The sequence below is a fragment of the Telopea speciosissima genome, chromosome 1, assembly GCF_018873765.1.
Source record: "Telopea speciosissima isolate NSW1024214 ecotype Mountain lineage chromosome 1, Tspe_v1, whole genome shotgun sequence".
Classification (NCBI taxonomy): Eukaryota; Viridiplantae; Streptophyta; class Magnoliopsida; order Proteales; family Proteaceae; genus Telopea; species Telopea speciosissima.
Window position 1 is genome coordinate 28,294,094 of NC_057916.1, and position 16,254 is coordinate 28,310,347.

The window sequence follows — 16,254 nt, forward strand, 5'->3', positions numbered from 1 at the left end:
TCTTCTAAAGCTAATAAGTTGAATTGATGGGGACCACAGGCTGGAGATTTCGGCTGCAACAATTAAGTCATCCAAGTGGGTCCCACAAGGAGATTTGAAGACTTAAGAAGATTTAGAAGATTTTAGAGAAAATTACTTGGACACCCCCTGTACTATGGTCATTTTGCTTACGATTACCAACATTTGAAACAATTACTTGACACCCCCTGAAACCTGACTGTGTTAGTCTGCTGTTAGGGTTTAATTGGAAATGTCCATTTTACCCTTATCACCTTTTCAATAGAAAACAACAAAATTGACAAATTTACCGCCCTTCTCCTTCTTCTTCTTCTTCTTCCTCATGCAACCCCACTACCCCTACCTCCTACTGATTTCAAACCCTAATCGATTTCAGAAAATTTCTCTTTTCTTAAACAAATTTCAAATCAAAATAACCCAAAACCCTTAATCGATTTTCAAATTAAGGGTGTGAATCCGAAAATCGATTAAGATTCAAACCCTCAATGGTAACTGGAATCAAACTTATTCACCTACAAGAGGAACTGTAATCAGAAGTGGACCGGTAGGAAAGGATGCCCATGTTCATGAACTATATTTCCTCTTTCTTGTCCGATCCTGGATTTGGGCCAGCATTGACAAGAGTATTTGGACTTTGGCCAAATGAAACATCTAATTTTGGCGACACTAAACCTTATTTTTATCGTAATCCTCATACAGACACATAGATCCAAACAACTAAGCTGATTCGTGAGTGGTATTAGTGTGAAGGGTTCTTTTGAATCTGATACTTTAAGTGTACGTGTTAAGCTTTCACTTTCCCCTTCATATATGGGTTGGTGATGAACTAATAATGTAATGAACTAATGATGGGATCCACTTCCTCAGAAAATTAAGGAAGAGAACTAGAAATTCTGGATTTCAAACCGATAAAACACATGTCAATACGAAGATGAAATGAGAAGTAGAAGTAAGAGCCAAAGACTCCTATCAATGTGAAAGGTCCTTAAGATATTCCCTCTGCAAATGTCGCTGGGAAACTAGAAAAAAAGCTACGATTCAGCAAAGAACAGAGACAGAGGTAGAGTGTAAGAGAGAGAGAGTGAGAGAGCAAGACAAGTAATCTTGTAGAACTTTCAAACCCTTAATGGTTTTTGCAATAGCAGCCATGGCTGCCGGGTTGTTTTTTTTTTTGGTTGCAGGAAGAAGAAGAAGAAGGGGGGGTAAATATGTCACTTCACCACACCTTAAGGGTAGTTTAGGTATTTATAAAAAATTTAACCGATGGTAACGGTGAATGACTAACGGACAGGGCTACTTGAAAGAAATGGTAAACTGCAGGGGGTGTTCAAGTAATTGTTTCAAACTTTGAAGAGACTAAGTAATTAGGCCATAGTACAGGGTGTGTCTAAGTCATTTTCTCAAGATTTTATTATGTTTCTATTTTTATTTCAGTCCTAATTAGAGTAGTTTCTAATTCTTAAGATTGAGTCAATAAGGTAGTTTCTATTTCTGTCTTTTCTTGAGAAGCAAGTGTTGCTTCTATTTATTTGTAAGGCTGATATAGCCATCCCCACGATTTGATTACGATGAATAAATATATTACTTTGCTTTGTTGCAAGTGTGATTTCTTCTCAAGTTGAGTGATTGACTTGAAGGGCTGAAGGAGCCTGGCTGAGAGAGCCTAATCCATCTATCCCCCCAACCTTCTATTTCTTATTTTCTCCATTCTTCTTCTTCTCCATCGAGCCTGGTTTGTTGGGAAGCTTCTCCACAGCACAGAAAGCCATCCGAGATCTGTTACTGCTGTTCTAAGTTATTCTAAGTTGCTGCCATTGCTGCTGGAGACCAACACAGCCTGATTTGGAAGGTTTTTCCTTAACCTTCTATTTTAGTGGTTCCTTGATAACTTCACATTGAGCCATCAGAAGTGAATCAAATTTTGAAGACAGCCTCTCCCTAGCATTCTCTACCTTCGATCCAAAGGAGGTGTCCATCAGTTGGTTCTAATTTCTGGTTCTGTTTCTATGTTGGAATTGTAGGTTTATCGATCCTATTGTAGAGTGGTTCTTAGCTGAACCTATTCTATATTAGGGATGGGATGGGTCTCTCACCGTACCTGCCCCTCACAGCCATTAATGGCTTTAATCAAGTTCATTCTTTTTTTCTCAATTAGAATGGCGAGCTGGAAAGGTAGACTTTTATCCATGGTGGGTCGTGTTGAGCCGGTTAGATCTGTAATTTCTAGCAAATCAGTCCATAACTTCTCAATTTATTGGTGGCCATTAAATCTGATTTTACTTCTTGAAAGATGGATGAAAATTTTATTTGAACAGGAGATATTGAATCACCTAAATCTATTGTGGTAAAATGGGATAACTTGTGCAGACCGAAATATGAAGGTTGTCTAGGCATTCACAGGCTTTCTGACATCAACAAAGCTCTTCTATGTAAGTTAGCATGGAAGATCAAGCACGGAGATTCTCAGATATCATTTTTTCAAAGGAGGATTTTTTCAGCCTAACGGTTCTTTCAAAAGATCCTACTGCTCATCTTCTATTTGGCCAGACTTAAAAAGAGTTTGGGACTTTATCTTCTCAAAGGAGAGATGGATTATAGGGAAGGAAAATAACATCAATTTCTGGAATGACATATGGTTAGGCAATCAATCAATCGCTCATTCTTCAAGTCTCCCTTCTTCTCTTCTTGTTGATTCACAGATTAAAGTCTCAGACTTCGTCATAAATGGAGAGTGGTCTTTTCCTAATGTTTATTCGGCATTCTTGAATGAGATATTTTCCAAAGCAATGTCAATCCAGATTGCTCCAATGGATGTTGATGACAGGTGTATTGGAGTCCCAATTCGTCTGGCACCTTTCACTGTGTTCTCTGCTTGGGATGAAATAAGGCGTAGGAACCCAAAATTTCCTTGGTTTTCGTTAATATAGAATTCTAACTTGCTGCCCAGATTTTCAATCTTTGGATGGCGTCTCATCTATGGTAAACTTCAAACAGATGATTCTGTAACTTCCATGGGGATTAATGTTACTTCAAGATGTGATCTTTGCCAATCACACATTCACACCCGGAGTCTCTTCAACACTTATTTCTGGAATGTGACTTCACGAGGAAGATATGCATTGGTTACCATTGTTTTGATGTAACATCCATTCAAAAACTATCCCAATTGGATTCGAAAATCACGCATAATCTCTCTTAAAGGTGTATGGAAATCTGGTATTGTGATTATTCTTTACAATCTATGGGTAGAAAGAAATCTAAGACACAAGGTAGTAAGAGATTTCATCAAATTGTCTTCAAAAAGATCTTACATGATCTTGGAGATATAAGCAGCAAGCTTAAAGGCTGGGTTTCTACTGTTGCTGATTTTGTTTGTGTCTCCAAATTGGGGCTGTCAATTAAAGCTAAGCCTCCCAATCGTATCATTGAAACTTTCTGGTGTAAACCAACTTACCCATGCATCAAACTAAATACTGATGGGTCCTCCTTGGGTAACCCAAGAAGAGCTGGCGCAGGAGGTATTTTCAGAGATTCCCAAGGTAGTATTATATTTTCCTTCAAAGAATATCTTGGGATAGAAACAAATTTTGCAGCAGAATTTTATGCATTAATCAAAGGTCTTCACTTCACCAATGAGATGGGATTCACAAATATTTGGATCGAATTTGACTCGGCATCTGTTGTTGTCCTTGTTCAAGCAAACCATCTTCCTTGGTTCCTTTGGCAAGAGTGGTCAAGTCTTCAGCCCCTTCTTTCTTCTATCAATTTGAAGATCACTCAGTCTCTTAGAGAATCCAACCCAGTAGCAGACTACTGTATCCGGATCAGTCATTAATTTTCCTTTTCATATTCAAGAAGAGATTAGAAAAGATATTCTAGGGATGCCCAGCTATCGATTTTGTTCTTAGATTTTGAAGTTGGGAAGCCCTATTGATGGCATTGTCAAAGGTGGGACTGTCCTCCTTTATTTTGTTTTTGTATCCCCTAGGTATGCCCAGGTTCATTCTTTGTAAATCCCTCTTTTTTTAATATATTCTTTCTGATTCCTAGCAAAAAAAAAAAAAAAAGCCTACTCCTTAATTTATAATTCCAACTGATTACATCCTAGGTTCTTCTAGAAATGTCTCAAAACAAAAGTTCAATTAAAATAGAACTCCTATTCCTAATCTAGAAAATAACAAACTTCTAATTACCCACGCAAGGCAGCGGCCTTTTTGGATTCAAAGTACTCCACGCAAGCTGTCATGTGGGCTCACCAAATCTGAGTAAATACCTCCTCTTTAATCCCAATTATCTCTAACTCTAATTACATCAAATAACAGAATTATATCCTAATTAGAAACCTATCTACAACAGCTGTAGGAGTCCTCCACGCATTGGCAATTGAGTCTTCAAACTGATCTCATCCAGCTGGCTATGGGGCCACCAGATCTACTAAAAAGTATTCCCAAACCAAGCAAATATAGGCTGTGACACTGTTCACATGAACAATGTTTTGGTCTTTTCTTCTTCATGTTTCTCCAAGCAATCTGGACTTGAGCTGCCTTACGAGATGATCCTTTGAACCAACAAAAACCTGCCACATCACCAGACCAGGCTGCCTCTCACAGCAGTTGAATCTCACAACTACACTGGGCTGGTTTTGGGGCTTGGACCTGCAGCTACACTTGGACCTGTGATCTACATCAATTTATGTTACTAAAACACTTTTAGTAAACTACCGAATGATAGAATTTAAATAACCTGATTTACAATGTATGGATAAAGAGGCAAATGTCAATTATTACTTAGTACAGACTCACAAATATGTGAACCAATGTGTTATTTCTTGCAACGGTTAAGTTAAGTTATTGCAACAATCAGGTTGCAGGTTCAAAACATGGAAACAGCCTCTCCGCGAAGCAGGGGTAAGGTTGCGTACATTTGCCCCTCCTAGACCCTGCAGTAGCAGGAGCCTCGTGCACTGGGAGACCCTTTTATAATGTGCTATTTCTTGCAAAGACAAATCTATGTTAACCCTTTTCCACATTATTCAAGGAAATTATGGGTCAGAATGACTAATGGATCAAGGTATATAATGGCAAACCAATGAGAAATTATCAATATTATGACTACCTCCCAATTACTTAAGAGTCATTTTGTGGCAGGGAATGTCAGGTCTTTTGTAGAGTAATTGCTGATATGCAGGGTTGATTGTTCCCTCTCATGAACACTATGGTTGTTCAGAAAAAAATGTTGGTATTATAAAGTTATTTACTCGAACACAAACACTTTATAAGATGGAATCTCTTGTCAATATGTGGAATCAGTTTGATTCTCTGGAGTCCTTTTTGTTAATTCTGAAGATGACAAATCTACACAACCTTTCTTTTCTCAAATGGTCAACATTGATGATTTGAATATGTACATAATCAACCAACCTAACAAATTTTCATTTTCATTGCCATAGTCATTGTTGTCATTATCATCAGATCCTTATCCAATCTATTCGGTGTTGTAGGTATGGTTGGACCATTAAGTTTTTCACAGAGGTAATTATGATAGTTCAGGTTCACTATTCTTGACCAAGAGCCACAGAATTTTTCAGCAAAGAAACTTCTTGTGCTTATAAGGATTTTTTTTTTTTTGGGGGGGGGGGGGGGGGGTGTTGTGTTGCTGGTCGTAGAAAAGGAGCTCTAGCAGTGTCTACTCCAGTTAAACTCCCATCTTCTCCAATTCTTCAGACAGGAAAACAAATCTTATAACAGGTGCTATCAGTGGCTATCCACCCTAACCATCAGCGCATTAGAAGAGAGGAAAGACATTTAAAATAGAAGAAGAAGAAGAAGAAATCCACCTTCCATGTAAGCCGTGATGAGCTACTGCATTAAAGCAATCGTCCCCCACACCCGCCCACCTTTGGGTTGTCCAATATAAAGTTTTCCCATCACTAGTGAGAACTGAGAATAGAAAATAATGGTGAAGACAAACCAGCTGACTAAAAGAAACAGGTTTGAACAGAAATTGAGTATAAAACTCCAATATTCCGATGTCAACACTAAACACACCAACATTCAAGTACTTAACCCTAACCCTAAATTCTCTGAATATTCGTCAACAATAATACGTTACGTCCTCAGATTAACCAAAAATATCTAAAAGAATCTTATGTTTCATCGATCAAATAAGTTTCAGAGCTGATTCCAACCGTTGAAGTAAATAGAGGAAAACGGATCTCAATTCGAGCAAGACATCAATGGATCATCTTCCAACAACAAAAACGAATAATATCGAGATTTCAAGACTACCTGAAACTTGCAAAGGCACCGAGCTCTCCATCGGTATCACAGACACATAGCACAGATCGATCGGATCTAAACGATCAAACGCAGCAAGTCGAAGAAAGAAAAACACGCTGTAGATCTTTCTTTTGCAAGAGAAAACGAAAAATGCGGAGAGAAGCCGCAGCAGAGATATCAAAAGCCCGAAGAGATCACAGGTTCGCCCGAAAAACGCCGTTCTCCGGCCGGTCTAACCGGCGTTCAAACCATCTCCGTCTCTGCACGGCCACCGGAGGTTCGTTTCTCCTCCAGCGAAACTGGTCTAAGCTGGAGTTTGACCGCGTAGGAACCGGATCATCCGGTAAAAACCGATCTGGTCGGGGGAATAAAAGTGAGTAACAAACCGCGCTGGCCACAGAACTAACCGGTTCATCCGGTTAAGTTTTCCACTCTCCTCGACTGTTTATATACAATGAACCCGGCTCTCGTTCAATTTGCTCTCGTCAACACAAATATAAGAGAAGTCTCCCTCCCTCTCCCCCCCTTTTTCTCTAGCTCTCTCCCTGTCTCTCTCTCTCTCTCTCTTACTTTCTCGCTCGTGCGTTTTTGTGACTAGCTGGATAGGCCAGTGCTCAGAGATTTAAAAAGTGGTTAGAATCACAAGCTTCAAGTAAGTACTGTAGCTCCTGTTCTTTCTTTCTTCTCTCTGTTTTTGTAGTTAGTAGTTAGATTATGAATGTATATTGTGAACAATGCATGTGATATTGTTTTTTAGTTAACAAGTTTAAAGGGTTTTCGTGTTAATTAGTCTATTTGTTTTCTTTTGAAGAGTGAAGTATTTCTTGTCTTCTATGCCCTGCTGCCTGCAATCATCTGCTACTTAGGGGGGGTCACTGCCAATTTTAGCAATTTTTTTTTTTTTGTTCTTCATGGAATCTGAATTGGAACCCATGCCTATTGGGTCGCAGAAACGCGACCTGGCTTGGAAGCATTGTCAGATGTTTAAGATTGAAAATCGGATTCGACTGAAGTGTATCTATTGTGGTAAAATGTTTTCTGGTGGGGGAATCCATAGAATTAAAGAACACTTGGCTGGACAGAAAGGTAATGGAGCTACTTGTCCAAGAGTGCATCCTGATGTGAGGCATATAATGAGGCAAAGCTTAGATGGGTCAATGGTGAGAATGAAGAAGAAACAAAAGATTGCGGAAGAAACTGCTAATCAGCTTATGATTACTAATGAGGTAGAAGCGTATAACCCTCACTGTGAAGCAATCACAGGACTCCAATTGCTTGCAGCTCCCAATTCAGGTGAAACGAATTTGGGTTTGTCAGCAAAGGAAGAAGAAGGAATGACTGATAGAAGTTCAGAAAGATGGAAAAGAGGGGCAGTTGGAGACCCTTCTTCGGCTCCTCTGGTTACTCATCCTATTAGAGAACTCACTTTAGGATTAACAAGGGGGAAGGATCAAGTCCATATGGCAATAGGTCGGTTTCTATACGATGCTGGGGTGCCTCTAGATACAGTAAACTCTGTCTATTTTCAACCAATGGTCGATGCGATTGCATCGGAAGGACCAGGGTTCAAACCACCATCATATCATGATCTTCGGGGTTGGATTTTGAAGAATTCAGTTGAAGAAGTAAACAAAGTTGTAGATCAGTACAAGGGAACATGGGGACGGACTGGATGCTCTGTCCTGGCTGATGAATGGACTGTGGAAGCTGGTAAAATTTTGATAAACTTCCTGGTTTATTGTCCTGAAGGAACAATGTTTCTGAAATCAGTTGATGCGTCGGACATAATTAGATCACCAATCGCTCTATATGAACTGCTTAAAGAAGTGGTGGAGGATGTTGGAGTGCAACATGTATTGCAGGTGATTACTGATAGTGCAGAGAACTATATTGAAGCTGGGAGATTGTTGACAGAGACCTTCCCCACTATTTATTGGACCCCGTGTTCTGCTCGTTGCATTGATTTGATGCTCGAGGATTTTGGAAAATTTGAGTGGATAAATGCAACTCTGGAGCAAGCCAAATCAATAACGAGGTTTGTATATAATCATGTTGAGGTTTTGAATATGATGCGAAGGTATACATATGGGAAAGATTTAATACAGCCAGCAATCACCCGCTCTGCAACAAACTTTACAATTTTGCAGGGCATGGTTAGTCTTAAAAATAGTTTGCAGGCAATGGTTACTTCACAGGAATGGATGGATAGCCCATACCCGAAAAACCCAGATGGACTTGCATTGATTGATGTCATTTATAGTCAGGCTTTTTGGTCTTCATGCGTCACTATCATCCGTTTGACAGATCCACTGTTGCGAGTTTCAAGAATTGTTGGAAGTGAGAGGAGGCCAGCAATGGGATACATTTATGAGGCAATGTACCGAGCCAAAGAAGCAATAAAAAAGGAACTGGTTGAGAAGAAGGATTATCTGGCATACTGGAATGTTATTGATCACAGGTGGAACAGGCAACTTCACCGTCCTCTTCATGCAGCAGGTTTCTACCTGAATCCCAAGTGTTTTTATAGCATTGAAGGAGATGTACCTAATGAAATCATGTCGGGGATGTTGGATTGTATTGAAAGATTGGTACCTGACACGAAGATCCAAGATAAAATCACTAAAGAGTTGACCTCATACAAGAATGCTGTTGGGGATTTAGGGCGAAAGATGGCCATTAGAGCTAGAAATACTATGCTTCCAGGTATGCACCCTTTCTTTATATTTGAGTAGTCTTTTGTGTTTAATGTTCCAGGTTCTCTTTTGTTTTTAGTCTTTCTTTTTCTAGATGACTTAGATCAGAAGATAGCAATACTGTGATACATATGACAGAGAGAGGACTGACTTTACCTGTCTTCCGATATTAGTTAAAGTGTTCCAGAACATATTTGCTATGCATACAACTGATGCTTTCAAAATCTTAACATCTGTAGTCGAATGGTGGTCTACTTATGGAGGAGGTTGCCCGAGTTTGGCACGCTTGGCCATACGTATTCTTAGCCAAACTTGCAGTGCAATTGGTTTCAAGCAAAGTCAGATTTCTTTCAGACAAATCCACCACCAGAGGAGAAACCACATCGAGCATCAAAGGCTTAGTGACCTCATTTTTGTTCAACACAATTTGCGATTGCGGCAAATGTATGTAAAAACTACTTGACACAGCAGCTGTTTTGTTATAGCATTCTTTTATCTTATTTGTATGACTTAAAAAGTGGAAAGGATAAGAAACAGAGAGAAATCCAATGTTGTGTTTAATGACTCTTCACAGGCTACATAGGAAGAATAAAGAACTGGATGCTTTAGATCCCATCTCCTTTGACACAATGGGTACCATTCAGGACTGGGTAACTGAAAAGGAAAAACTCTTAGCAGAATATGGAGGTTCAGATTGGAAGGCACTTGTCCAGCCTGCAGCTAACACTATGTTGGCTGTCTCTCCAAATGATGAGACTGAAGGCTTGGTTGCAGGTAATATCCATTCCTTGGTTTAGGAAATGCACGTAAGAAGTTCACACTCAGTTAACTTATCTTGGACAATGAACAGGATTTGAAGATGATGAGATTCACAATGGTGTGAAAGATGATGGCGATAATGACACTGAGAACCAGTTGGAAGATGATGGCGATGGGGACCTGGGAGACCAAACATGATTGTCATTGATGCGTGATTTTCTTGGCTTCATTGTTGTATAAGCTATCAATGGTGCGTAGTTTAGCTGGTTTAAACAAATTAACGTAAATAATGTGTTTATGGTTGGGTTCAATGGTTGAAATTCTTAAGAAGCTCAGAGTCATGTTGAATTTTGATTGTTAATTAACCTGTTTATTGATTTATGAATGATTTCTTTTTTGTCTTATCAGAATCTGATCATTCTAGCCTTGAAACTTGAGTAACAGGAAAGTGAAAGCATCTGGAAATGTATGGCTGTTAAAAGGATGATTGAAACCATATATAAAGTTCTGTGAATTGTCGAGGATTTTTTTTTAACCTTCTGGGAGCTCCAGCTCCTTGATAGAGCACGGGGTTGAAGATTACAGAACTCAGGTTCCTTGCACATTGGAAGCAAATAAATTGTTTACAAGCACATACTAGAAAACTTGTAGATAATGAAGTTGGTCACTGAGAAAAGAAACTTTTGTTCAGGTTGGACAGCAATTCGGATAGCATGGCACATGACCAACTGATAATTAACAGAGTTTTATAGGTATACGTAGACGATGAACTCATGAATATGGAAAAAAATTGGTTTTTGTTTTGGAAATCTGAATGGCACATGACCAACTGACAATTAACAGAGTTTTACAGGTAGACGATGGACTCATTCATGGTTGTGGAAACAAATTGGTTTTTGTTTTGGAGATCAGATTTTAAAAGCCTGTGTTTATTCCAGTTAACTGATAAAGGGTGTTGGGAATCGGAGCAGAGGTTGAGATCAGATCTTGATTTCAGTGAAAGACGATGAAATCTTTTTTCTTTTTATTTTCTTTTTGGTTTTTTTGGGAACTTTTATTTTTTGGTGTATTGGAGCTAGAAATTAAGGAGGCAGGGCTTAGTCATTAATTTGTGAAATTGAAAGGCATTAAAAGGGCAGATTTGCAGGGAGCTGACAAAATCTGGATTTTTTTGCTACTGCCAAGTGGGATTGTAGGGTTGTAGTAAGATCTTGCTTCTTCCAGAGTTTAAGAAAAGATTCCCTAGCCAGCTTTATGGATCAGGTTCAAAAAGGCATTTCTGCTAGATACTAAGGTGGTTCTATTTTTTGAGGGTTGGATGCACTGAGCCACTGAGTAATACTGAAATTTATTGACGACATGGAGAACACAAGGCTTCATTTATACATAGCTGATGAAGCCAAGGAGTATAGACTGGTCAAACTGTCTTACTTGTCAATGACAGGGCTTTCTGTGCAATGGAATGAACAATATCGAATGGAATATGGGTAAAAAGGCAGACCAGAAACCAGGTTGAGAGTTAGGAGGTGTCTTGAATGATAGGGCTAACTAAAGATGAACTAAAGAGGCTGCGGAACTCCTGGGGATGTGATGAAAAGAATAACCTCCCTATTGTAAATTCAACCTGGAGATGGGAATGACACAGAGCCAAGGCCTGAATTAAACCCGCTCAAATTGCTAGAGCTTCCCTGATGCTGCTGGAAGAGAAATTCACCGCTTCTGAAGACGCATATAACTGGCTCCACACATGATTGCGCACAATAACACCTTACCTCCCAACTAAGGGTCAGATGGAAGTGCTGCATCGCAGTTCAATCTAGCGAATCCAATCTGAGGGTCGGAGGGAAGGGGATTGATCATGAGACAAGGAAGCTGTCCAGATTCCATAATTCTTTAAAGGCCTTCTGAGTTGATTGGAATACCTCCACAGACATTCAGATTCTCTTTCCAAAGATTAAGTCCTTTCTTGCAATCCACAAATACCAACATGTTATCATAATCCGTCAATGCATGCTCTTAACATTTTCAAGTTGGCACTACTGCAGTAGCAGACTTGCCCAAAACTTACCCCACCCCCCAATTAAATATATAAAAAAATGAAGAAAGTTTTCTGCGGGGGAGTGAGCAACCTGTGTCTAGAAATAGAGGGGGCAAAATGATCGCCCTGTTGATGGCTCTGTGTGCGCTTACATGTAGGGGCCATGGTCCCCCACAGAGAACTCTTTGCCATAAAAGAAAAAAGAAAAAAAATAAATAAAACAGACATGCCATGGACTTAGGTATAGGTATTGGTATCCATATCATTCTCAGCCGTATCAAGATGGATTAGATAATTTTGCCCCTCAAAATACTGATACCTTGATTTTTTTAACCGTTTTTCCCTCTCCTGTTCCAATACCACCGATACATCGGATAGGTATCTTTTTCAAGCCTCAGAACATACCAACTTTACAATCCATCTTTCTGGAGGATTGGGCATACAGATTTAAGACCAAGGAAAAGCTTTTTCAAACCCTAGAACATACCAACTTCACAATCCATCTTTCTGGAGGAAGGGAGGAAATTTTCTTTTTTAAGTACTCGTTGCTCGGTTTAAAGAGAGAGACATTTGAGAGCTTGAGTTGTACGTGAGGAAAACCTTTGCAGGCTTGGACAGTATGATTGTGTAGAGAACAACTAGAATTTCTAAACATCTACAAACCCATCTACCAATTTCACTTGTGAGTCGCCTCTCTGCAGGTTTATTCACATACCTGGGGAAGAAGTAATAACTGAAGAACAATATGATAATTTATGGAATCTCATCTTTAGATCCCAGGAATTTGTAGCTTTATAATGTATCTCATCCATTACAAATCTCTCCTTTCTCTTTCTAATTTGAACTGTCACCTAGTAGAAATCGAAACTTTCAGAGAGAGAGAGAGGAAGAGAACAGACTATTAGTTTCATTGCATCTAGCAAATCGAAGATAACTATAAGTAGTCGAGTCCCTAGTAGGAGATAGTTAATAATTGATAAGTGTTCTTGATGGCTTTACAAGATAAACATAATGGGAAGAAGATCACAACCAAGGGGTGATGGTATTTATAGAAAACAAAACCCAGTAGGGTGAGAATCAACGTCCCCCAGAGAGTACTCCAGAGAATCCCCCAGAGACTACCCCAGAGATTCTCCCAGAGAGTAGCGATTCTGAAACTGTTGGTGATAGAGTACTTATCTTCTCCAGAGAAGAAGGATACGACATGACAAAAGCATCGAACCCTACATTTGTAAATGATATGCCATTAGCAATCAGACTAAGAGATGACAGATCTGGTAGGGGAAGTTCTCCATCCAAATACTGCACAACCTGTCTCATAGTTGGCCTTTCTGTTGGAATGCAATTAGAACAAAGCAATCCAAGCTTCAACACAAGCTCCATTTCCTTCTCTACATAATTGTTCATCAAGTTTGGATCCACTGTCTCAAGAATTGTTCCTCTACTCCAACAAGAGAACACCCAATCCACCAACACCAGATCTTGGTCTGCTGATGCTCTTGGTTCTACTGGCCTTCTCCCACAAGCAACTTCCAATATAAATGCCCCAAATGCAAACACATCTGTGTTCGGGTTTGCCTTGCCTGTTCTTGAAAGTTCTGGTGCAAGATAGCCCAGTGTCCCAACCACATGTGTTGTTTGAGGTTCACTTTCACGGTTATACAATGTTGCAAGTCCAAAATCTCCTAATCTTCCATTCAATTCCCCATCCAATAAAACATTACTGGACTTTACATCTCTGTGAACCACAACTTGCTCCCATTCTTCATGTAGATAAAACAATGCAGATGCTATACCTCGAATAATTCGAAATCTCTGACCCCAATTCAGCACCGGCGTTAATGGATCGAAGAGGAACTTGTCTAGACTTCCGTTGGGCATGAATTCATATACCAAAAGGAGTTCTCCTTCACGCCGGCAATACCCCAAGAGGGTTACTAGATTCCGATGCCGTAGTCGACCGACGCTAACGATCTCAGCAACAAATTCTTTCATCCCTTGTCTTGAATCATGGGAGATTTTCTTCACTGCAACTTCAATTTTGGAAGTGGGTAATACGCCTCTGTACACCCTACCAAAGCCGCCACTACCCAGGAGCCCCTGATGCTTAAACCCATTAGTCGCAATGTAGAGATCTTTATACTTGAACCTATGAGGCCCATAATCGAGCTCCCATTCTTCAACCACTTCTGCAAATTTTCTCTTCCTTTTCACCATAATCAGGATTAAATAGATCGTCGCTGACATTAAACCAATGACAAGTACAGGAAGTCCTATTGTCAGAATTGCTGGTTTCTGGTTGGGTTGTCCTGTTACAGGAAGTTTCGGAAGTTGGGAGAGATTGAGTTCATTTGCTTGCCCGTTCACCTTGAAGCTCCATCCCAAAACAAAGTGATTTGTGGGAACGGAACCAGTAGAGGATGAGAAACCCACGAACATGGACTCTTTCATGACCGGAGAAAGATCGCGAGACAGAGACAAGAGGGGAATAGCAGGTTTAGGAACATTGATTGGAGCTAATGTTACATTGAGGTGCTTTTGGACACCATCGTAATCCACCCAGACTTGCATGGAGCGGCCACTGACGAGGCTTAGGTTCTGGAGCCGGCCGTCGTTATCGAAATAGGAAGCCGGAGCGGAAGCAACAGATATCAATCCATCGATATCAATACCGACATGGTTGTCGTTGATATCATTGAACTCCTTGCTCTCTACGGTGTCGAGCTCGACTGCGAATACATGATTGGTTGAATTGCCAATGTCGGTGCTATTGAAGAGGCCAAGATATTCGCTTGGAAGAGCACCAGGGAATCCTCTTGTGGGTGAGATAACAAAGGCGATCCCGTGACCGCTCAAAACAGAATACTGGGAAACGATGGCAAAGACATAAGTGGCGGAAAAGGAGAGAGAAGCGGCGGCGCCACCTGATGAAGATGGATCGAAGAAACGAATTGGGTTAGTGTAGAAGGCATGACCCTGCTGTTCTCTGTTAATTGCTTTGGTAAGCATGATAAGGCCATTGGATGTGATCTGGGCCATACCGTCCAAGCTTACGTTAGCTCCTGTAAAGCCATTGTAGGTGAAATCGCCTTCTTCTACTTGTGATGATGATGCTGATGATGATGATGATGCTTCAATTCTCGCGAAGAGGAACAAAATGGTAAGTTTGAAAATGAAAATCATTGCATCCGGATTCTGGAACCTTAAACCCTCCTTAATTGAAACACATTGGTATCTTAGTTTTGCTGTGTTTTTCTTTACTTGTTCTTCATCCTTTCTTCTGTTCATGAGACCAACTAAAATATTAAAACATAAACAATTTAAGGTCAACCACCTAGTTGCCAAGTCAAGTCGAAGAGTTGTTAGACCATCCAATCATATTAAATTGCATGCAGAGAATTCACATGCCAGCCAAGGCGGATTCCCATAGAATTAAATTGTGGGGACCAGCTAAAATACTTCAGTATTACTGGAATTGGAAGCTAAATAGCAATTAATGGAAAATTTCAAAGGGGTTGGGAATTTTTTTTATTTCTTCCTATCAGTATTGGAGAATTGGAGAATCAAATGAATGAGGTGCAACAAAACGGTTTCATACATAATAGGGGTAAAATGATTCTTTCATGTGAGAAAAAGAAATAATCATATAATGCTTCAGCAGTTCATAGAACTTTTTTCCTTTATAATATTAGTAGGGAGAATGTTTTCTGTGTCGCAGCGCAGGTTGTGTCTAGATACATGGGCCTGTCAATCGGAGGGCAGGGTGATCATTGCACCCACCTCCATGTATCTGGATGCAGCCTGCACTGTAGCACAGAGAACAACACCCCATACTAGCATTAGCATTAGGAAATTCTTTTTGCTAACCGTTTTTTTTTTTTTAATGGGCACAATTGCGTTTACAGTTGTCTATAGGACCACCTTATATCCTGAATAGGACCACTTTATTTGATTTATGGAAGCTTGTTCAGAGTAGACATTTGGATTTGGATTTGGTTTCTATTACAACTCGTATGATGATGGGGATTAGGGAGGACATCTTTCTCTACTTAAATTCTTGGTATCTCAAAAAGTGTAGACTAAACCCATTATAGAGATAGGATTAGAAATGACAATGGTTGGATCGTATGACTAAGGTCTCTTCATCCTACGTGATGGCAGGTGGGACCTTGGCCTTTCCACCTCCCCTTCCCTCGTGGAAGCCTGGGCTGACCAGTAGAGTATCCCTAGAAGGCTCAGGGGCAGGTTTAAGGAAAATATTCCTAGCCATAGTTTCACTACCTAGAAATACACTTCACCTACTCAAGTTTTCCTTTAACAAAGATCCCTTTCGATTCTTATTTGTTGTTTGCATTGGAATGCCCTACGAGATGTCAACCATCTTATCTTATCTTTTCCTGTCAGTTCTGTCAAAGGTAATTTAGGAATCCATCTATGCCAAGTGTTGCCATTCTTTAGACCCATTAGG

At 40.0% G+C, this 16,254-nt stretch overlaps 2 protein-coding genes across 2 annotated transcripts; one reads left to right on the forward strand and one right to left on the reverse strand.

Moving 5' to 3' along the window:
* Positions 1-6,815: 6,815 nt before the first annotated feature.
* On the forward strand, positions 6,816-10,229 carry LOC122647875. Its single transcript, XM_043841185.1, has 6 exons — positions 6,816-6,948; positions 7,108-8,999; positions 9,229-9,433; positions 9,564-9,763; positions 9,840-9,951; positions 9,990-10,229. Exons 2-5 carry the CDS (start codon positions 7,208-7,210, stop codon positions 9,944-9,946), a joined length of 2,304 nt encoding a protein of 767 aa, XP_043697120.1. The 5' UTR covers positions 6,816-6,948; positions 7,108-7,207; the 3' UTR covers positions 9,947-9,951; positions 9,990-10,229.
* Positions 10,230-12,681: 2,452 nt separating this feature from the next.
* Positions 12,682-15,074, reverse strand: LOC122642398 (L-type lectin-domain containing receptor kinase IV.1-like). The gene has a single exon (XM_043835888.1). The coding sequence runs from the start codon at positions 15,072-15,074 to the stop codon at positions 12,864-12,866; it is 2,211 nt and encodes a 736-aa protein (XP_043691823.1). The 3' UTR covers positions 12,682-12,863.
* Between the last annotated feature and the right edge of the window lie 1,180 nt (positions 15,075-16,254).

Coding starts and splice junctions, on each gene's coding strand:
- LOC122642398 (XM_043835888.1), bottom strand. CDS start 15,074: ATGAACAGAAGAAAGGATGAAGAACAAGTAAAGAAAAACACAGCAAAA.
- LOC122647875 (XM_043841185.1), top strand. CDS start 7,208: ATGGAATCTGAATTGGAACCCATGCCTATTGGGTCGCAGAAACGCGAC. Junction 9,434..9,563: donor AATTTGCGATTGCGGCAAAT/GTATGTAAAAAC, acceptor GACTCTTCACAG/GCTACATAGGAAGAATAAAG. Junction 9,764..9,839: donor GACTGAAGGCTTGGTTGCAG/GTAATATCCATT, acceptor GACAATGAACAG/GATTTGAAGATGATGAGATT.